This window comes from Peromyscus maniculatus, chromosome 18 (assembly GCF_049852395.1).
Source record: "Peromyscus maniculatus bairdii isolate BWxNUB_F1_BW_parent chromosome 18, HU_Pman_BW_mat_3.1, whole genome shotgun sequence".
Taxonomy (NCBI): Eukaryota; Metazoa; Chordata; class Mammalia; order Rodentia; family Cricetidae; genus Peromyscus; species Peromyscus maniculatus.
The window spans coordinates 40,543,143-40,566,760 of NC_134869.1; the positions used below are offsets into that span (position 1 = coordinate 40,543,143).

At 42.5% G+C, this 23,618-nt stretch overlaps 1 protein-coding gene across 2 annotated transcripts in view; it reads left to right on the forward strand.

The window, feature by feature from the left end:
* The window catches only part of Ptprb (protein tyrosine phosphatase receptor type B), a 115,951-nt gene that overhangs the window by 46,840 nt on the left and 45,493 nt on the right, over nucleotides 1-23,618 (forward strand). For both annotated transcript variants that reach the window (XM_016007384.3, XM_006988981.4), the window contains 5 exons: nucleotides 201-470; nucleotides 3,198-3,458; nucleotides 10,141-10,407; nucleotides 14,246-14,509; nucleotides 19,102-19,365. In XM_016007384.3, the coding sequence (XP_015862870.1) occupies nucleotides 201-470; nucleotides 3,198-3,458; nucleotides 10,141-10,407; nucleotides 14,246-14,509; nucleotides 19,102-19,365 (1,326 nt within the window). The remainder of the gene's footprint in view (nucleotides 1-200; nucleotides 471-3,197; nucleotides 3,459-10,140; nucleotides 10,408-14,245; nucleotides 14,510-19,101; nucleotides 19,366-23,618) is intronic.

Consider the following 23,618-nt stretch of genomic DNA (forward strand, 5'->3'; position numbering starts at 1 on the left):
TGATGGCGCATGCATTTCTTGAAATGTCAAATGTCTTCAAAATGAAGAAAGAGGACTCACCTGAGGTACACAGATATCTGAAAGGGATCCACGGGTGTACAATAGCAGACAGTGTGTTCTTTGTATATTGCTTCCCATGAAAAGAAAATGAATATTCTTAGTTTTGGTTTTCAATACCTCCTTGGCATATGCTTGTTTAGTTCCAGAAAAAGTGAGGAATCTGGTTTCATACAACGAGATTTGGATGAAGTCCTTCGCCGTGAACTGGACGCCCCCTGCTGGAGACTGGGAGCACTATCGTATCCTGCTCTTCAATGACTCCTTGGCGCTGCTCAATGCCACTGTGGGGAAGGAGGAAGCCCACTACGTCATGGATGGTGTGGAGCTCATACCAGGAAGACAGTACGAGGTAGAAGTCATGGTTGAGAGTGGGAACCTGAGGAATTCTGAGCGCTGCCGAGGCAGGACAGGTAAACAAACGTGATTGGGTTTGTGATTGACAGAAATTAATTCATTCCCCTGCATCACGTAACCACAGACCTTGTATTTCTGTACTCCCTCAAGGTGAAGTATTATGAAGCTAACAGAGTTTCGAACATTTAATTTTGTCAAATTTGAACATCAGGCCTCTTGTCCACTGGTAACTCTATTATTTCATGAAAGAAAAGACATTTTAAAGATGTGTTTTTATGATCTTTAAACTGTTGAGGTGGGGGTGTGGGGGGGAGGTTATGTGCTCCTGAGTCCAGTAGAGGGCAGAAGATCCCAAACAGCCCGAGAGTAACAGGAACCTATAAAATGGCCCCACAGGACCTTGTAAAATCCCAACCTGAGTGCTGGGAACTGAACCCAGGTCCTGTACAAGGTCCTCAGTTTAACCACTGAGCTATCTCTCCAGCCCCAAGAAAAGACATTTTAAATCACAAAACCACACCAGTGGTTTAAATCACACCAGTGTCCAGCCTCATTGGCACAATTCTCTGGAGAAGCCTTCCTCCAACTTTGATTTTTTTTTTTTAATTTATTTCGTGCTCAGTTTGCTTTCAGATTACAATATTCTTTTTCTTCAGTTTCTTCTGTGCAACCTCGTCTCCTAGTTTAGGAGATGTTCTTACCTGATAAGGTTCATGTCCATGTGGCTGGAGGGTGCAGAAATCTGACTCTGAGCACTGCATATGTAGCAGAGCATCGTCCGTGCTTGCCTGAATCCACAGCAAAACCCTCAACGGTCTCTCACTGTGCGCTTCTAATCGTGAGCTGCAAAGCAATTCAACACTCTTTTGGGGCCACTGGCCCAGTGTCCTGCCCCGTTGTTTGGCCTGGACCCTGAATATTTGTACGGCTGCAACGACTCACACTACTTCTTTAAAGTGACATCTTTCACATACTTGATTTTTTCCCCCAGAAACATATACCCTTGATGGCCTGAGTGGCTTTGCAGATATCCTTAGAGTGAATACAAAAAAATTGAACCCCTTGATTTGCACAATTTTTTTCCCAGGGTTTTCTGGTTCATTAAAATAGCAAACAGGTGAAACGTCTGTCTGATTGTTCTTTATCAATACAAAATCGGGAGTCCGACACTGGAGTAAGAACCTGAATGATCAGAGAAGCTGTGGAGAAGCCACCCGTGACCTCCCACCTCTCCCACTGTTCCTTCATCCAAAGGGGCTGAGATACTCTCTCAGCCCTCCTTACCTCCTGTCTCCTATCTGTCCTCAGTCCTCCAAAACCTCTATGGTTAATTTGGGTCAACTAATGGCTGACTCCACTCTGTGACTCAGAGCGGACTTCACTGTCAGAATGCGATCCAAGTGTCACCTAACAGCAAACCGTTCTCACCGGCCACCATGGGCCACAAAGAAGAGGAAATTTCAAGTCAAATTGTAGTTGTATACAATTAACTCTTTTAAAAGTTGGCTTCCCTAGCTGGGAAGTGGTGGCACACATCTTTAATACCAGCACTTGGGAGTCAGAGGCAGGTGGATCTCTGTGAGTTCAAGGCTAGCCTGGTCTACAAAAGGAGTTTCAGGACAATCAGGGCTGTTACAGGAAGAAACCTTGTCTTTTTTTTTTTTTCAATTTTTCTTTATTAAGAAATTTTCTACTCACTCCACATACCACCCACAGATCCCACCTCCTCCCTCCTCCCATCTCCCAGCCCTCCCTCCCAAGCCACCCCACATCCCCACATCCCCCAAATCAAGATCTCCCATGGGGAGTCAGCAAAGCCCAGCACACTGAGCCTAGGGAAGTCCAAGCCCCTTCCCACTGTACCAAGGCTGTGCAAGGCGCCACACCACAGGCACCGGATTCCCAAAAGCCTGCCCATGCACCCAGGGCAGATCCCGATCCCCCTGCCTGGGTGCTCCCTAAACAGTTCAAGCCAAACAACCATCTTCCATATCCAGAGGGCCTAGTCCAGTCCCATGGGGGCTCCACAGCCACCAGTCCACAGTTCATGGGCTTCCACTAGTGTGGCCGGTCATCTCTGCACATCTTCCCATCATGATCTTGGCGTTCCCGGCCTGCAGAATCCCTCCTCTTTCTCATCAATTAGATTCCCGGGGCTCAGCCTGGTGCCTGACCATGGATCTCTATATCTGCTTTCATCAGTCACTGGACAGAGGCTCTATGATGATAGTTAGGGTATTCGCCAGAGTAGACCAGTCCAGGCACCCTCTTAAAAAAATAAGAAGAAGAAAAAAAAAATTTTTTTTTGCTTCCCTGTTGTTTTGTGGGACCCATATTTTGCTGTTAACAATGTCTTCTAGATAATGATAGCATCTTTTAAAGAAGTGGAAGAAATTAAGATTCTTTTAAGATAAGGGCTGCCCTTCCTAAGGTTATTATTATTCCTTTCCAGTTGCCATCCTCTTCATGACAGAGCAAGGTCCTCTCAGAAAGAGAAGAACACTTGGTCTTTCTAGGCATTGAGAGTAAGAAATACTTCTCACTCCACTTAAATACTCAAGCATAGTCTATTCATTTTAGTTTTATGGTCACAGGACTTTGTTTAATGATTTCAAAACAAGGATTCATGAGAAGAGAGAAACTCTCACAGCTGGAAAGATGGCTGAGCAGTCAAGATCTCACCCCACTCCTGCAGAGACCAGAACAGATGGTCTCTAAAAATTACTAATGGCTGTGACTGGATCAGTGACCCCAAGTCTCAATTGATTTTTTTTTCCCCTCAGTTCCCCTGGCTGTCCTCCAGCTTCGTGTCAAACATGCTAACGAAACATCACTGGCCATCACGTGGCAGGCCCCCGCAGGTGAATGGGAGAAATACATCATTTCACTGACTGACAGAGACCTCTTAGTCATCCACAAATCACTCCCCAAAGATGCCAAAGAATTCACCTTTATGGACCTGATCCCCGGACGAAATTACAAGGCTACCGTCACCAGTATGAGTGGAGATTTAAAACAGTCATCTTCAACAAGGGGAAGAACGGGTAATAATATTCACCGTTTTTACATTTCCTCTATCCACTGAAATTTGCAAATATCCATTAAGTGCCTAGTATGCCTGTTATGTACTTGGCATGACATTAAGACCCTTCCTATTGTATTTTCTATCTTACCAAGTTTCTTCTTTGGCTTAGGCATATTTTAGTAATCGGAATACAGTAGAGAATGCCCTTGCCATGAAGTTTTATTGCAAAGGAGAACAGAAAATGGGGCGCTGTGGAGAATAGGGAGTACAGTAGAAAATATTATTTTCAATGATTTAAAAAGCAGGATATGTTACGTTGATTCTAATAGCTAAAGGAAAAGAGGATGCTGATATTGTCAGGAGGGGGAAAGTGTTGTCACCCAGGGAGGAGTATGGGATCTATGGCACAGGGAGGGAAATGGCTCTAGGAAGGAGAATGGATAATGTAGCGTCAGTGTCACGTGGGAGAGAGAGTACCTGAGTACCAGTGCCAGCAGGTGCTATGCTGAGCCCTGCTCTTAGAATTCCTGCCCTTGCCAGGCGGTGGTGGCACACGCCCTTAATCCCAGCACTCAGGAGGCAGAGCCAGGCGGATCTCTGTGAGTTCGAGGCCAGCCTGGGCTACCAAGTGAGTCCCAGGAAAGGCGCAAAGCTACACAGAGAAACCCTGTCTCGAAAAATCAAAAAAAAAAAAAGAATTCCTGTCCTTTTCTCAGTGATGTAGGGAGCAACCAAGACTGGTGTTAGTAATGTATACGCTCTGGATAGTCTGTATCACCCTTCCCTCTTTCTTCAGCATATATATATATATATATATATATATATATATATATATGCTGAAGAATATATATTCTTATATATGTATATATACATATACATATACATATAGTATTATGAGTGTTTACTTGCATGTATGTATGTGTGCCTGGTGCCTCCGGAGGCTGGTAGAGAACGTCCTGTCCCCAGGAACTGGTGTTACAGATAGTTGTGAGCCAGCCTGTGGATGCTAGGAAGCAAACCCAGGTCCTCTCCAAGAGCAGCAAGTGTTCTTAACTGCTGAGCCCTCTCTCAAGCCCTTTTATTTCTCCTTGTAAATTGTACCTCCCCAAAACATGGCTTTCTGAAGTCATGCTCTGTTTAGCTCTCCTTCCAACCTAACCACCTGTCCGTCTTTCTTTCCTGTCTCAGAAGTTCCAAGTGAGAGGGTGGACCTTTATCCTGAAAGACAGTCTTTAAATTCTTTGAATTTAAATTCTCTTGAAGAGTCCCAGGGACAAACTCTCTCCACTTCTGGTGTGTGTGTGTATGTGTGTGTGTGTGTGTGTGTGTGTGTGTGTGTGTGTATCTTTATGTAGCTGTCAGTTTTGCAAAGCAGTTTCCTGAGCTTTTGTCTTGTGCTGAGAGATATTTTCTATCAGGACACTGGAAGTATTTTTCTAGTTTCTCTGGCACTTATTGTCTCTGTTAGAAAGCAGGCTTCCAGTCTAGTTCTTACTTTCCCATGGGAAGTCCCTTTAAGGCCGCTGCTCTAAGCCCCGCCCCCTTAAACCTCTGGGGATCTGCAGTTTCAGAGGAGCGATCTAGGTACAGAAATCCTTTTGCTCCTTCACCTGAGATTTGTTGGGACTTCTGTTCTTTTGGATCACTGCCTTTTCTCAGTCCTGGAAATGTTCAGCTATTGGCTCTCCAGTACCGTCGTCTCTGGGCTCCTTTCCATTCCCCATCACACACAAGACACACACACAAGCGTCACAGTTCTACATCTTTACTTCCTGGTCTGCAGTCTGCATGATTTCTTCAGCTGTGTGTTTCGCTCCTGAATTCTTTTTCCAGCTCTCACTGGTCTATTAAATTCGGCTATATTTCTGTTCACTTTTAAATATTCTCTTTGGTTTTCTCCTGTCTATATATGTTATTTTGCCCTTTGGTTAAATGTATACATACACTCACATACATACGTTGAACAAGATATATGTTTTAGTTGTACTCTTTTATAACTATATATAAATTTACATGTTTGTTTTGCATTTTGTCCATCATTATACTGAAATCTGAACTCCTCAGAAGTCAAAGAATATTGTCCGTTGATTTTTGCTGCTCTTTGCTCATAATGCTTTATTCCTTTAAATGTTTCTCTCTCTCTCTCTCTCTCTCTCTCTCTCTCTCTCTCTCTCTCTCTCTCTCTCTCTCTCTCTCTCCTTCTATAAGCTTATATTCCTGGGAATCTTATTCTATGACAGTTCTCCAAGACTTCATTTGAAGATGCATTTCAGAGTGAATTTTCATTTGATTCTTCCATGTACCCAGGACTGCTGTCAACTCAGACCTAGCTTAACTTAATTAGCTGATGGGGTGGGGGTGGGGCGGGTTTGAGCACCCACATCGGGGAATTCCAGTTGTATGCACATGGAAAATATCCAAGGTTAAGAATGCTTAAGAAGGCTTGGGTTTTAGATCTGTGGCAGAGACATGTCCCAGCAAATATAAAGTCATAAAATCTAAAAAAAAAAAAAAAAAAAAAAAAAATCTCAAAGGAATTTGTTTTCTCCCGTAGATGCTAAGAAGGCTGCCGTGGTGTGGGAAGTAGAGAAGGAAAAGTCTCACAGGATGTAGTTCTATGTAGGCTCAGCCATCAGCTCCCTCAGCCTGAGAGAGTCTTACACTTTACCTCCCATCCCCAGGATCCTCCAGTGCTGTAAAAACCAAAGGGGGAATTCATGTCTGAAACATTCGCCTAGGGCAACGGTTGGCTTCAGTTTCTTCAATGGCCAGTCGCTCACTTACCAGCCTCTGAGAATGCCTTATATGTTCCTGACATTCTTGTTTTATTTTTCATCCAATATGTGGGATCCGTTTATTGGAGTGATTTTTCATGGTAAACAGTCTAGCATAAAGCTGCAAACGAAAGCCCAAGGCATTGTTTCAGACACTAATATTTCCATCACCCCTGTTGCTCATATTGTTGGGTGATATTGTAAGTGTAATATACTATTTGTTCAACTTTGCAGGGAAATGTTGGCCTCTTTCCTGTGGCAATTAAAGCATTTATTTTCTTAAGTTTTGAAGTGGGGGTCTCACTATGGTGCCCAGGCTAGCCTCAAACTCGTGGGTTCAAGAGATCTTTCTGTCTTGGCCACCCCATTAGGTAGTCCCTATGGGACTATAGGCATATCATGCCCAGCTAGATTATAAAATTTTACACTTCTATAAACAATGTATGAGAGCTCCAGGTAGCACATGGTATTGTGTCTGTCTGTGTGTCTCTTTATCTTAAAAATTAAGCCATTCCAGTAGGTGTGTTAGTGAGAGCTCACATCTAATGACTTGAGAATCCTTTCCTATGCCTTTTCACTATTATCTCCGTTAGGGAAGTTTTTTTCAGAGCTGAGGACCGAACTCAGGACCTTGCGCTTGCTAGGCAAGCACTCTACCATTGAGCTAAATCCCCAACCCACCTTGAGGAAAGTTTTTGCTTTCAGATGTCTTGCTCACTGTTCAATACCATTGTTTGTTTTTGTAACAAACAAATGTGTATGTGTACATATGTGGTGTACGCATGTGTGAGCTCATGTGTAAGCCGGTACACTCACACACACGAGTGACTGTGTGGAGTCCAGAGGTTAATGTCAGGCTGTCATCTTGCATTTTTTTTTCCAGGTTTTTTTTTTTTTAATTAGGTTGGTTTGTTTGTTTTTCTTTGTGAGTATGTGGGCAGGGACACATGCCGCAGCACATGTGAGGTGATCAGGAGACAACGTGTGGGAGTTGGTGCTCTCTCCTCCTGCCCCGTGAGCCCCAGGGATGGAACACAAGTCGTCAGGCTTGCCAGAAAGTGCCTCAACCTGCTGAGCTGCCTCACCAGCCCGCACCTTAGTGTTCCCTAAAACTGAAGCTCAGCTACAGCTTCAGCTGGCCTGGCCGGCCAGAGACCATCACAGTGCACAGTACCACGCCTTTTTGTTTGTTTGTTTGTTTGTTTGTTTTTTGTTTGTTTTTGTTGTTGTTTGTTTTTGTTTTGGGTTTGTTGTTGTTGTTGTAGCTAGAGTTTTCCTGCCTGGCCCACAGTCAGGGCAAATCTCTCTCACCGCCAGTCCCACAGCCGCTCAGACCCAACCAAGTAAACACAGAGACTTATATTGCTTACAAACTGTATGGCCGTGGCAGGCTTCTTGCTAACTGTTCTTATAGCTTAAATTAATCCATTTCCATAAATCTATACCTTGCCACGTGGGACATGGCTTACCGGTGTCTTCACATGCTGCTTGTCATGGAGGTGGCTGGCAGTGACTCCCTCCACCTTCCTGTTCTTTCTTTTCTCCTCTCTGTTAGTCCCGCCTATACTTCCTGCATAGCCACGGGCCAATCAGTCTTTTATTTATTGACCAATCAGAGCAACACATTTGCCATTCAGAACATCCCACAGCATGTTGTTTTTTGGTTTTTTTTGTTTGGTTGGTTTGGTTTTTCGAGACAGTGTTTCCCCATGTAGTTTTGGTGCCTGTCCTGGATCTCACTCTGTAGACCAGGCTGGCCTTGAACTCACAAACATCCCTCTGCCTCTGCCTCCTGAGTGCCGAGATCCTGGTTTTTACATAGGTTCCAAGATCCCTACTCGCTCCAGTCCTCAGGCTTCACCCACGAAGCCAATCGCTCTAGCCCCACAAACAAAAGTTTTGAGATTTCTTGATTCTTACACACAATTTGGAAACGCTGTGTTGAAAATGTTTTCTTCTGGTGTGGGGCTCATTTTCTTATTACTGAATTTAGTGTGTTTTGGTGAGTGGTGGTGCTTAATTTTGACGTCTGAAATGGTCGTTCATAGACAGTGCTTTTGGTAGCACACTCAAAAACTCTGCCTAACAAAGGGTCACAGAGACTCTTCCCTGGAATATTTATAGCTTAGACATACTGTAGGCCTACAAACCGTTCTTGCATTACATTTTAATTAATTCATATTTAACATTTTCATATTAACATAACATTTAATATTAATATAGGTCAAAGTTTCCTTTTTCATATGCACATCTAATAATTCCAGAGATATTTGTTGAAATGCTATCCTTCTTCACTAAATTGTCAATGAATCTTTCTAAAAGTTAACTATATATATATATATATATACACATATATATATACACATACATACATATATATGCATATACACATATGTATCTATATACATAGATACATATCTCTACACACATACATATATGTATGTGTATATAGATGCATATGTACATATATATGTATGCATATATTTATAGTGCATATATGTATGTGTGTGTTTGCATATGTATATGTACACATATATATGTATGTGTGTATGTGTATATACATATATGTGTATGTATATGTGTATACATGCACATATGAGAAGTAAAGGAACTATAATTATCAAAACAGTTCAAACAAAACATACATACATATGTATATAAAGGGAGAGACAATATATGTATATATCCTTTGATCTTTTTCTGGACTTCCCATTCTTTTCCATCCCCTTATATGTCTATCTGTCCTTTGCCAGTTTTATCTATACTGTCCTGATTACTATAATTTTCTGGTAAAATTACCTGATATTTGTCTTTCAACTTTGTTTCTGTGATTACTGGGGCTTTTGAGGTTATGTTTTATTTTGTTTGAACTAGTTTGATAATTATGTTCCTTTACTTCCCATATAAATTTTAAATCAGATGGTTCTAAGGATCTATGTATGGTAATACTTCCAGCCAACATGTTTGTGTCTTAATACAAAGGTTAATAAACTTTGTGAAGGGGGTCTGCTAAAGCTCTGATTATTGTTAAGTTAAGAAAGAAGCACAAAGAGAACCAGCTTCAATATCTGTGACCATCAGCTGATGGATGGGTTGGAAGTGGCCATAGTTGATAATTTAGAAAAAGGTCACAGGCTTAGAGGTGAGAGAGCCCTAGCGTGGATATCTGGATGGTTATTTATCAAGCTGTGGTGTAAGCTAGAAAGCCTATATTCTATGATCCTTGGTCTCCTCATTAGTAAGAGAAATATGAAATCAACTTTATAGACACTTATGCATATCAGATAATATAACCTCTAAAACGCCTTCTGCTCTAACTGAAAGGGAGTAGGCATTCACTCCTTAATATAATTGTCATTACTATTTTATATATTCTATAGCCTATATTATTACGGCATTTTCATGAATAATAACAATAGCCCTTTGGAGGACATACTCATAAGGAAGTGACCAACTTGCTAGACCATAACCTAACCACCAGCTTGAAGGTACCGTTGCCACCCAGGAACAGTCATTGGTTCTGGTGGATTACATGGTTTTGTGTTCTTATAGAATAAGCATGGGTAAGATCATATTAAATAAAAAGGTTCTCTAATGAAGCAGCCTTTGTTATGTAAACTTCAAAGTCAAAGCTCACAAAGAAGCATCATCGTCTCATTATTAGAACTTAACTGACTTTGATTGAAAGTTGTTGAATAAACAGCTGGCTGAAGTGACTGAACCCTGTAGAGAAATAAATGTCCATATGCCACAAGAAACAGGGTGAAAAGCCCATGCCAAAAACAACAACAACAAAAACAAAACGAAACAAACAAAAACTTGTTTTTTTTATCCATAGCACTTTGATCTGTCTCTATTTTGACCCCTCATTCTTATACTACCTTGGGGTGATGAAGCATAATGTTTTTTTTTTTATTATCTTTTTAGTGCCTGCCCAAGTGACTGACTTGCATGTTACCAACCAAGGGATGGCCAGCAGTCTGTTCACTAACTGGACAAAGGCCTTAGGAGATGTGGAGTTCTACCAAGTGTTACTGATCCATGAAAACGTGGTCATCAAAAACGAGAGCGTCTCCAGTGAGACCAGCAGATACAGTTTCCACGCTCTGAAATCCGGCAGCCTCTACTCAGTGGTGGTGACGACGGTGAGCGGAGGCATTTCTTCCCGACAGGTTGTGGCGGAAGGAAGAACAGGTAAGAAATGCAGATGCGTGTTTGCAACTTCCAAATACAACAGTACGTGGAGCTGCCTCCAACAGGAAGTTTTTAAACATCCTGAAATCAGGCCTCTCTGTTTCCTTCCTTCCTTCCCAAAAGCCAGGTTTCCTTACACACAGAGGTACATGGTATGAAAAATTGGCTGAGGCATGAGGACTAAGAGAGAATAATCAACTTTCTTATATTTCCAATAACCACATCAAAGCCAGAAAAATATTTCAAGTCATGGTAACTGCTGGTGCCTGAACTTAGCCCTACTCTTGGGTTGGTTTCCTTTGAAACGGTTTTGTTTTTCAATTAAAGTTAAACAAGTAATGAACTATCTTCCTGCACATAGTCTTATTTTCAAGACATAGAAGCAAGATGATATCCACTTCACACGGTCAAAATTGAATTGATGTCATTCTCAAGTGGCATATCTAGAATCTTGCTATGTTGCGCAGGTTGGATCTGAACTCTCTGGCTCGTACCAGCCTCCTGCCTCAGACTTTCCAATAGTTAGAACAACAGGAATACACCATTGCACTCCGGTAACAGTCACATATATATTTTGTAAGCAACATCATCGAATGCTGAGTGGGAATGCCACCCAAAAAAATGCTTCTGGCCTCCAGTGTTCCTTGTCAAATAAAACTGTGAGCTAAGATGACAAGTAAGTATCACTATGGTTACTGTGTCAGAGAAGCTCAGCACCGAAAAAGCAAGTGGAATTTTTCTACATCATACATTGAAAGCATATAAAAGTAATAACATATTATTTCATATATTATATGAAATTTATGTTCCAGTTTCTGAGCGAAAAAAAAATACACAAACCCAATTGAAGCTTTGGTAGCAATGGTTAAACTCAGAATCAGTTCAATAACCTTGACCTCTTCATTTTATATAATTATTATAAGTTGGATTCAGGCTTCTCTATAAACCCAATACTCAGATACTAATTATCAGTTGTGGTGTCATGGAAAAATCTCTTTCCAAAATCACCCATCTCACCTACTTAATTAACTGCTTGTGTTAATTTTCAGAGGAGCAGGTAAGAAACTGAACGCATGTCTCTTGGTCTTAATAGAAATTCATCAGTGATACCAGTGCTCTCTTTCTGTGGCACTAGACTTAGGAAAGGCACCTGTGTCTTTCTTGATACCTTCTTTCTTCTCTGGTGAGAGTTACTGGCACCATGGTTCAGTGTAGTATAGTTAGGGTGAAGACTGAAAAGCTGGGAAGGCCTTTGCATCCATCTTCCAGTGAGTTGTAGCCTGTGTAAGTCTGGTTAGACCGACTTGTGTCCCGCCACAAATGGTGCAATGCGGTTGCTCCTGATTAGACAACTCCATCGACTGATCCTCCTCCAAGTAGAAATCAGGGGTCCAGGCTCCTACTACCTGACAGTGTCCTTCCTCCGGGTTCTCACGGCTCTTTCCACCTCTGCAGAGAATAAAGGTAGAGATCGGACATGGCCTGGAAGTGATTAGTAGGGCTGGAAGCAGAGGTGGCCTTTCCACCCACATTCCACTTGACATAACTGTTGCGTGGCTATGGCTAGTTATACCTGACTGTAGGGGAAGCTGAGACATGTGGTTCTAGATGAGTTTTAAGAGGAAAGGAAGCAGTTCATGAGCTTAGTCACACTCTGTCCCAGGTTAATTTCTATTTTAAACATCACAAAGAACTGGCAATGGACCTCGGGATAGAGCATTTGTTTCACGTACACAAAACCTTGGGTTTAATCCCAGTACCACCAAAAGAAAAACATTACCACAATACTAATGAATATACCACAAGGGCTATCCCACCCATTATAATGTACCAAAGTAGTATAGTATCTGATATAATTTGAAATCAGTGAATATTGGGAATAAAGGAGACTTTATATTATAAATCATTTTTATTCCTGTATTTTAAGCATAATCAGAAATATCACTATTTGGTTCATGATATGCAAAAGAAGCATTCATAAAGTATATGAGAAAGTCTATGAAGGATAATTATAAAATTTTGAGAACAAAAATTATGAATGAATGTTTGTTAATTCAACTGTTGTCCTAAGAAAGGGGAAATAGAATACTGGGCTACAGACAATGACTGTGTATACACAATGACCAAGGATTTCAGAAACTTCCTAGATTAGTACAATTTTTACACAGCACATTATAAAATAATTCAATGACCAAAGCCATAATAACCACTAGCATTTCTTCAAACACTTGATATATTTCTCAATATCCAAATAATTTTGAAAAGTCTTATTACACCTCACACAAGCTTCCACAGAGTTGAAGCAGGCACTTGAAAACCTCTCCAGCCTAGGTAAAAAGGTAGGAACTGAAATTTAAAATATCAGATATTTTGGCCAGGCAGTGGTGGCTCATGCCTTTAATCCCAGCACTCAGGAGGCAGAGCCAGGCAGATCTCTGTGAGTTCAAGGCCAGCCTGGTCTACAGAGTGAGTTCCAGGACAGGCACCAAAACTACACAGAGAAACTCTGTCTCAGTACACACACACACACACACACACACACACACACACACACACACACACACATCAGATATTTGACCAATCTAATCCCAACCTAAGGAAATAGTCACTCTAGAGAAATACCAAATAACTTTTGTATCTTTCATCTTAATCAAGTGAGTTACATTTGGGGGGAGGGGAACTCCTGATAATTCTATTTTTTCTAATGGACATATGGACAGCTCATCAATTGTGTAAGATGGACTTTGGGCATATTAGATCATATGAACGCTCAGGTTTCACCAAGTCCAATCCTGTCTTTTATGTGCGATGCGGTAGCCCTGACAGTGATGTGAAAATGGCCAACTAAAAGTTAAACAGCCCCTGATGAGCACATCAGTGCCGACTATGTACGCTGTGAGAGTTCAGTCTGCCACCACCCAAGGCAGTGCTATGAACTAGGTTCTTATCTCCAATACATAATGAACTTCTTACTCAATACCCCAGTCACTAATCTCTCATTTTCAACTTGTAACTTAAGTCATCTATCTCTGTCTGGTCCACGTTTATATACCTGGAAAGTACAAGTTTCTTGGCAAATGTTTGTGGTGTTGATCTCTAACTGATACAAGCAGAAGATAATCATGTCTGACCTCAGAAAGATGGTTGTTCCCAGCTCTTTCTCTGCCCTGTCTCCAGATGGACAGGCTTCCAGGATGTGCTTTTAGGCTTCTGGCCACTAGAGGGCAGAAAATGCTTTACAAAGGGATAGAGCCTCCAGGTGAACTTTCTATTAAACGCCCCAGGAATAAAACAAACAAACAAACAAACAAAAAATAAATAAAACAAAAAACAACAAAAAACCTGGTCACATGAAAGTCAAAGGCAACCCAGAGTCTAAGTTCTTCAGATAATCCGAGGAATTTTTCTCCTTTACCCTCAAGTATCTTTGTTTTTGTCTGTTTGGTTTTTGTTTTAATGAGTTTGGTTCAAAGTGATTAATTTGGACTGTTAAAGTCTGTGTTCCCTTTCCCACCAAGACCCTCCCGGCATACTCCCATAAAATGCCTCCTAAAACACTCCCTACACAGAAACCCTGTAGTTACAGTGGCGGCTTGCTTGGGTTATGAGGCATCTAAAAGGCCTCCTTGTGGGGTTTTTGTTTGTTGGTTGGTTTTTCCATTAACCTTCTGTCGAAAGGATGGTTTGTCTTCCCAAAGCCCCTAGAGATCCTGGTACCTCCTTAACTCCCTGTATCAACTGAGATCTCTCAGCCCACAGTTTTCATTGAGCGCAATGGTTAACTCAGATTTCTGGCTCCGTTTTCTTTGACGGTTCTTCCTCTTTTTTGAACTCACAGTCCCTTCCAGTGTGAGCGGGGTCACCGTCAACAACTCCGGCCGTAATGATTACCTCGGTGTTTCCTGGCTGCCAGCGCCTGGAGACGTGGATAACTATGTGGTGACCCTCTCCCACGATGGCAAGGTGGTTCAGTCCCTCAGCATTGCCAAGTCTGTGAGTGAGTGTTCCTTCAGCTCCCTCACCCCAGGCCGCCTCTACAATGTGACCATAACCACCAGGAGTGGCGATTACTCAAGTCGCGCCTTCAGCGAAGAACGGACAGGTAAGAATCTTGAGGGTAAAGGGCTCTGCAGACACATGATGCTCTGTAGTTCTGAGCATCATGGACCTGCAGCGGTCCTGGATAAAAGGCAGTCAACATCACAAAATTGCTCTGGAATCTTTCTATTTTAACTGAAAACAACAACAACAACAAAAAAAAAACCCTCAATATGTTACATTTACAGGAAGACTGCCCTAGCTTTTATAGCCAGAACAAATATTCTATTTAAATAGGACAATAAATATTTCTGTTTGTGGAGTGTTCTTTGGATACCGGAACATGGGTCCATATATACTAACTAGTCCTCACACAGTCCTTTCTGAGATAGTCATTATTATTCCTATTTTACAGATTAGGAAACCAAGTGTTAAGAAGATTAAGTCAGGGACTAGAGAGATGGCTCAGTGGTTAAGAGCACTGGCTGCTCTTCCAGAGGATCCAAGTTCCAATTCCCATCATCCACATGGCAGCTCACAACTGTCTGTAACTCCAGTTCCAGGGTACCCAACCCCCTTGTACAGATGTACATGGAGGCAAAACACCAATGCACATAAATTTAAAAAAACAAAAATGAAAAAAAAAAGAAAGTTAAATCATTTGCCCAACTGTTTATTACTATTGTTGAGCACCTAGGACCTTTTAGATCTTGGGTTTAAACTTAGGTCTGATTCACTCCAGAGCCGACAAAGCTCTCAGCTCTATAGTCTTTCCCAAAATACGTGTCGGTCAAGACTACTGTGCCTCCTTTGCACACAAGGTAAAAATGGTACCCTTTATAGTTCCTAGACTAGGGAGCAAAATTCTTAGCAGATGAACGACAGGTCTTTGATGTGCCGGAAGGAACTAAGTATAGATAGCCACTGTTTTTCCCGATGTGGTCACACTTTTCTGGGGTTTACTTCTGAAATTTCTGCTCAAGGTTGACGTCAATATTTTGTCAAGTCTTCCCCACTGGACTCTGGGTTGGCCCTTGCACCTGAATCAACTCTTTTCCCATGATCACCTGGCACAATGACATCATCCTGTTAGTGAGCCTAGATGCTGTGGCTAAGTAGGAACTTGGCGCCTTCCTGGGAGATGAACAATCAGAATCAAGGGTTTCCACCCAATTGCCCACAAGGAGACCCTAGGAACATAGTGACCCATAAAGCTGTGAGGAGTAAGAAAGGGTTGGCATTTTTTTTTAACGCTTGTTTTCAGTATTTTTTAATTATGTGTGTCTTTGCGTGGATATATGCATGTGAGTGCAGGTGCTCAGGAAGTCTAGAAGAGGGGGTCAAATCCCCTGGAGCTGGAGTTGCGAGTGGTTGTGAGTCAGCTGGTACGGGTGCTGGGAACAAATTCAGGGCCTCGGTAAGAGCAGTAAGCACTCTTGACCTCTTAGCCATCACTGTAGCCCGTGCATCTTTGAGGATGAAGTACATAGCTGTCTATCTCATAGACTTTGTGCCTCCTGTCCCCAAATAAGAGCCACCTGCTTGCATGGTTACAGAATGCTACCACTGAAATGGTCCTCTGGCTTCTTATTTGGAGATCATGAAAATCCCAGAAACCAAGTGTGGCTTTTCCAAGGTCACGCGTCTCAACTGTGGCAAAGTTCAGCTATTATATCAAACCAGACTTAGAAGCACTATTAGGGAACAGAGATTTTCTCTACCACCAAATAACCTAAAGTTTAATTAAACCGATAATTACAGCTGTGACTTAGACCTGAAGAGCCGATATTCACTCCCAGGGTAGCCTTATTGAGCATCATATTGATCAACTTGGGGCCTTAAACTGACTAGGAATTAAGGCCATGTCTCTTAACTACCCATCTGCGACTTCCTGTCCACCCACCTCACTAGAATTCTCTATCCACATGACTCTAATATTGCAAGGCCTTTTGCTAAGATTTTTCCCAAATGTGAGAAAAGCTATTTTCTGCTCAAGACAGCATCTTGACTCTTGAACAGTGTGAACTTGGATTTTGTGCCTGACTGACAGAGGCCAATGACTCTAACAGGAAGCTCGTGTCTGAGTTGCTGCGGGGCTGATTTGGGCTGGCTGTCTTAAGGCTCTTTAACGTTTCCAATGCTCTTCTCCTCCATTTGGGCGAACAGACCAATGTTTCTAATCCCGTGTCACGTCCTCTCGCTGTGCATTAAGACAGTTCTCACAAATGACTTCCAGTTCCACCTGCAGAGTCCTTTATTGACTTAGCACCATGCTCGGCTACTTCGCCTTCCTGTGGTAATTGCTTTGCCTCCAGTAAGTTGTCAAGATCACTGACCATTCTTAGTCTGTGCATACAGTGCCATTTCAGAATGTCTCATCTCTGCCGTGGCTAAATGCTGACAGAACTCTAATTGGTCTCAGGTAAAGCCCTGTCTTTGTTCCAGACCTGTGGTGTACTCTGTTCTAATATAAAGCCAATCAGTAAATATAATCCAACAGAAGATATTAATACAACCTGTATAAAAGCATCATAAAATAATAGAGTTTAAGTGCCAAAAATGATGGAGTTTCTGGCTGTTTTGTGACTTGGGAGAAAGCAAAAGAAAAGGACATGGGCTGGCATATGCCAGAGCAGACATCCTGTGACGTAAACCCAACTCCTCCAGGCCTAGAGGTGTTCAAAGGAGCTAAAAAAGACAGCTAACTGGAAGAGAGGCTTGGTGCTCTGGATCAAGTTCAGGCCTCTTGCCAATGCTTGCCCCTGTGAATATCCACATCTGCTTCCAATCAAATAGAAACAGATGTGAGGGCAGAGACGGCTCAGTCAGCAGAATGACGGCCGCGCAAACATGAGGACCCGAGTTTGGATGTCCAGTACCCACATAAAGGCTTGGCATGGTGCCACACATCTGTGACAGTCGAACTTGGGGCCTGGGCTGGGGGAGGCAGAAACATGCGGATAGGAGCTAACTGGCCAGCCAGCCCAGCCAGATTGACAAGTACTAGGTGCAGTGAGTGACCCTCTCTCAAAAAATAAGGTGGAGAACAGTCAAGGAACGTGTTAGGCCTCTATATTTGCTCAAACACACACAAATACACACACACACACACATACACACACACACACATACACACAGACACACACACACACACAAATACACACACACACACATACACACACACACACACATACACACACACACATACACACACACACACACACACACACACACCATGTGACATGAATATACACCTGACACACAAGAGAAAGAGGACCTGTCATTTATTCTTGAATCAAAATTCAGCCCTAAATTGAAAACTAAACCTCCTTTAACACCAGAATGGCTGCATTTTGCAGTGTTCCTAGTTAAATGCATTCTCCTATTCACAGAGAAGGAAAACATCAGCCCATGGAATCGTTTGTTTATATATCTATTGGAAAGAGACTCAGGTTGACAAAATAGCATTAGTCATAGTTCTTGCTTCAAAAAAAGCACACGCCAGTTGACACTTTGATTTTTCTAGGCATCTCGCTAGTAATTTTTATGAATTTAAAATGGCATGAGAAAAAGCTGCCTAAAATAAAAGCTAGCTAGGACGTTGACAGTAATCTGTATCCAATCACATGGTTCATGCCTGACTAATCCATCCCATGATAGCCAATGTCCTGACTCATCATGCTCATCTCTTTCTTGTATAGCTTACTTATGTATGGTTCTAGTTTAATAAGGCTTTAATTTCTCATTTGTTTTAACATAAGAAGGCATTTTATGTATGTAAGAAGTATGGAGCCGGGTGGTGGTGGCGCACACCTTTAATCCCAGCACTCGGTAGGCAGAGGCAGCAGAAGCAGGCAGATCTCTGTGAGTTTGAGGCCAGCCTGGTCTACAAAGTGAGTTCCAGGAAAGGCGCAAAGCTACACAGAGAAACCCTGTCTCAAAAAACCAAAAAAAAAAAAAAAAAAAAAAAAGTATGTAATCTTTCGGGGACTTGAATTTTCAAAATTATCATTGTGTTGCTTAGATTCACTCACAGTTCATATTTTGATATGAAAAGCAAGAGACCCAAATGTCTGTGTTTCGAGTTCATAAGAAATGAATTGTGAGAACTGTATGATAGTTCTCTCTGTACACACAGCAGTTCAATATGTAATCTCTGTGGAAGGACATGAAAGACATCTTCTCCCATAGCTGGCTGGGTCCAGTGTTCTATTTTGCCCAAGGAAAACAGAATATCATTGCACTGGGGTCTGGGTTTCTTTGGTGACCAGTGACTCCTAACATCTTTTTATATATGTACTCATACAGGTTTCCTTTTTTTACAGTTTTCTTTTGAGTTTTTTATACTTTTCTTGGTAACTTGAGTCACCAAGGTGTGCCGCGGTCATTAATATCTGCACCATCCTTCATATTAGGCACTAGCTATTATTTTAATGTTTCATCTTATGAGAGGCATTCTGTTGGTTATTATTAGATTAGAATGCATTCATCAGGTTTTGCTAAAAGGTCATTTGAAGTAACATAACTATATTTCCCCTTTGTGATATACAGGTCTGAGATTTTTCTTTTAAATGCACACGATAAAAAAAAAAAAAACTAGCTTATTTGTTTTATTGTCTCAGGTTGGTATCTTTGATCAGCTGCTCTCTTTTCCAGTGCCTGACAAGGTCCAGGGAATCAGCGTCAGCAACTCTGCCAGGAGTGACTACTTAAAGGTGTCCTGGGTCCACGCCACTGGGGACTTCGACTGCTATGAAGTCACCATCAAAAACAAAAACAGCTTTGTTCAAACCAAAAGCGTTCCAAAGTCAGAAAACGAGTGTGTATTTGTTCAGCTCATCCCTGGACGCCTGTACAGTGTCACAGTCAATACCAAAAGTGGACAGTATGAAGCTAGTGAACAAGGGAATGGAAGAACAAGTAAGTGGAGGGGTTACCAGAAGTACAGGTGACCAGACTAGGAGTTAAGTTCATGGAAATCCCGAGTTTCTTCTGCTTTCTGACTGCTCAACTATAGTCCCAATAACTCTCCCCTCAGGCTGTGGGAGGCCAGCTCCCACCTCTTCAAGGGTTCTTAAAAGGAGGAGAGAGGGATAAGAAAATACTAGATAGAAAGATAGCAACGAGGAGAAAGACAGAAAAAGGACAGCTTCGGGAGGACCCGGGTCAATACCCAATGGCCTTTTCCATTTATTCAAAAGGGCTTTTTATAACATGCCAAGGGGCGGGGCAAAAGACCTCTCCCTTGCTAGATCAAAGCACACCGCACAGCCAAGTGCAGACCCTTCCAAACACCTGGTAACCACGCCCGCGGTCAAATCATCCCCTTATGCAGCCCTGCTGGGTAAAGCAAGCTCAGATTCTGGGACCCTGAGTAAGTTCTCACTAGGAAACCTCTATGAGTCTCCACAGTTCCCCCTTCTTAATATTTTAAAGGGCCCCTCAGACCCCTCAGATAGACTGTGTCTGTCTTAGGTAATCTTCTTCTTCATTAATTGGCCTTACCCATCATGGAGATATACATTGCTACGCTGCTCGGGACATTGAATTTGACCAGTCCCTTGCTGCTGCATAATAGTTTCCATCTTTTGCCACATGGAAGGCCATGGACTGGCAGTAACAACAGACATGTCCACACCAGTGTCTAGAAGGCCAGAGCTTTTTCCGTTTATAACCAAAGTGAGTTCTGGATGCTGTGGACCTATGGCTTGTAGCCGATAGGCATCTGACGAACCAAATCCAGCTTCTCCTCTCTTATTCCTTTTAACTGGATTTCTTGTTTGCAACTGAGGATGTAAAATTAACTGTGCAAGTCTCTGGCCTGTCTTTATTATAGAAATTCCCTTAGGTGAGTGAGTCATCACCTTAATCTCTCCAAGGTAATCAGCATCAATCACTCTGGGAGCAACAAAGACACCCTGCATGGTGGTACTACTTTCCCCAGGAATAACCCTACAGTGCCTTCCAGCAAAGGCCCATAAACCCCAGTGGGGAGGGTCTATATCCCCATTGCAGGATTAAAACTGCATGGATGGAAGACCTGAGATCTAATCCAGCACTGCCTGGGGTTGCTCTGTAGAGGTCCTGAATAAATTTCTTTGCTGGGAGACAGACTGCAGAATTACTGCAAAAATCTACTCTGTCGGGACCTGGGGCTGACCTCTCCGTCTGTTTTTCTGAAAAGGATTCCCCTGGGTATCCATCCTTGATAGACATTCACTAGCCCAATTCTTCCCTCTTTTGCATTTCAGGCACCATCCAGGTTCCTTATTTGCCCTTAAGCCTTTCCCCTTTCAGGAGACCTCTTGACCTGGTGTTCTATCTGGCCACACCAAAAGCAGCTTCCCAGTGGTCTGACAGCTTCCCTTTGCCTTGAGCCATAATTTCTTTGCTGGTAAAGAACATCCTTGACTGTTTTTCCCTGTAATGCTGCAGCCATGACTATCTCCTGATTATACAAGGGCCCTCCCTATATATCTGAGCAAAGTTGAATACAGTCAGAGATGTTTCCTTTCTTTCTAAAAGGTCTCAAAGCAGCCTGACAGGTGGCATTAGCATTTTCATAGGCGAGCTGTTTAACAAGCAAAAGTCCAGCTTGTGAATCCCCAATTAACCTGCCTGCTGTCTGCATTAGCCTAGAGACAAAGCCCTGGAACAATTCATCAGGCCCTTGCCTTATCTTTGATAAATCCTCAGTCTGTCTTCCAGATGATGGAAGCTCATTCCAGGCCCTCTGGGCAGCTGCATTAACCTGAGCATACACTGCCACATCAAAATTTAAATGCTGACCTATCTCCCAATAAAGACCTCCTCCAGTAAGCATATCAAAAGTAATGGGAATCTGTTGGACCCAATTTATTTCAGCTGTGGCCTGACATTGCTCTACAAACTCACTTTTCCACAGTAAATAATCTCTGCCTGACAGGCAAGCTCTGGCCAGCTGTTTTCAATCCCCAGGAGGCAAGGCTTCTAGACCTAGGCTTTTTAACAAAGCAAAAAGTCAACAGGATGCTCGGGCCATATTGGTTGCATGCATTTTTTAGTTCCTTAAGTTGTTTAAATGGAATCAGAACATGCACCCACATGATATTACCCTGGGCGTCTTGCTGCTCAGTCACAGGGAACATTTGAAATCCTTTCACCTCCTCCCCTCTGCCAGCTGCTTCTCTAATACTGGCTTGAAAGGGAGACACAGGACTAGCAGTGAGGGGTTGCCATGCTCCAGGAGGCAACTTTTCCATTCTGATAGACTCCCCCAGGTGAGTCTAATTCCGCCCTTATAGAAGCAAGATGAGTACCCTTCTGAGAAGGGGAGACCTGAAGAGCCTCCACTTTTTCAGAAAGACAAATTACTAAATCTCTCAAGTTCTTCAGCTCCTCCCTTGTCTCATCCCAAGACTTCTGTTCCTTAAACTCAGCTTCGTGGCCAAAAGGGAAGTGACCCTGATTGAACGATTTTGTAAAAGCATCCCCATCTAGCAGCGGCTCCAGAAAAGCAGAAGGTTTTGTTTCTCTTGTGTCCACCTCAGGGAAAATTCCCCCCTGCTGCTCAAGACTCAGATCCCAACTATTCCAAATTAGTGCTCACAGGCCAAAAGCTTCCACTGGGATCTTTTCTGGCCCATGCTCCTCAAAACGTTGTTGCATTTCGACCCAGATTCTCCCCCATGAGTCTGCATCCAGAGTCCCATAGTCGGAAAACCAAGGACACAGTTCCTCTGTGAACTCCAAGAACCTCTGTACTTATTGCTGTTCTACCTTAACTCTTGTATTTTTCAAACTCTACAAGTGAATATACAAACATCTGCCTACTATTTCCCTGCCCCATAGCGGCTTTTCTTTCTCAGACTGCTAAGACCACAGTGGCTGCTCATTTCTGGACATACTTTTCTATGCACAAGGTCTGGTACTAGGGAAATTCTACTCTTACCCTAAGTTTCTTCCTATACCATATCCCTATACCTAAACCCTGTAATTGCTTGTTTTTTTTTTTGAGTAAAACCAAAACTTATTCTAAGCCACAGTCATCCTAGGGTCCCCCCTGCCATATAGCATGTCTGGTTCTATGGGTTGCAGTCTGATTGTTCTTTGCTTTATATCTAGAATCCACTTATGAGTGAGTGCACACCATGTTTGTCCTTCTGGGTTTGGGTTACCTCACTCAGGATGATATTTTCTAGTTCCATCCATTTGCCTGCAAATTTCATGCTGTCATTGTTTTTTCTCTGCAGAGTAGTACTCCATTGTGTATATGCACCACATTTCCTTAATCCATTCTTCGGTTGACGAGCATCTAGGTTGTTTCCAGGTTCTGGCTATTATAAATAGTGCTGCTATGAACATAGTTGAGCACGTTTCTTTGTGGTATGATTGAGCATTCTTGGGTGTATGCCCAAGAGTGGTATGGCTGGGTCTTGAGGTAGATCGATTCCCAATTTTCTGAGAAACCGCCATATTGATTTCCACAGTGGTTATACAAGTTTGCATTCCCACCAACAGTGGAGGAGTGTTCTCTTTGCTCCGCATCCTCTCCAACATTGACTGTCATTGGTGTTTTTGATCATTGCCATTCTGGCAGGTATAAAAAAAACCCGTATTTTTACCTAATTTAGTAGATAGAAATTGAGAGAGAGAGAGAGAGAGAGAGAGAGAGAGAGAGAGAGAGAGAGAAACCTAGACACAGAGAGATACTTGCTGCAGACTAACTTTCACTACTTGTTTGGCTTAACTTTTAGCCACTCTGCTTTATCTATATACAGTTTTACTCCCGAGGAATAGAATGCCATTGCTTAATCCTTAATTCACAACTGGACATGTCCAACTGCTTCCACGGTGCCCCTACTCTTTCTTACTTATTTCCTCTGTACCCAAGTCCCAAGTTCTGGTGCCCTCTGTGGGAGGCCAGCTCCCACCTTTTCAAGGGTTCTTATGAGGAGGAGAGAGGGATAAGAAAACATTAGATAGAAAGATAGTGAAGAGGAGAAAGACAGAAACACAGGATAGCTTTGGGAGGACCTGGGTCAATACCCAACATCCTTTTCCATTTATTCAAAAGGATTTTTTATAACAATGCTGAGGAGCAAGGCAAATGACCTCCTTGCTAGATCAAAGTGCACCTCACAGCCAAGTGTAGATCCTTCCAAACACCTGGTAACCATGCCCATGGTCAAATC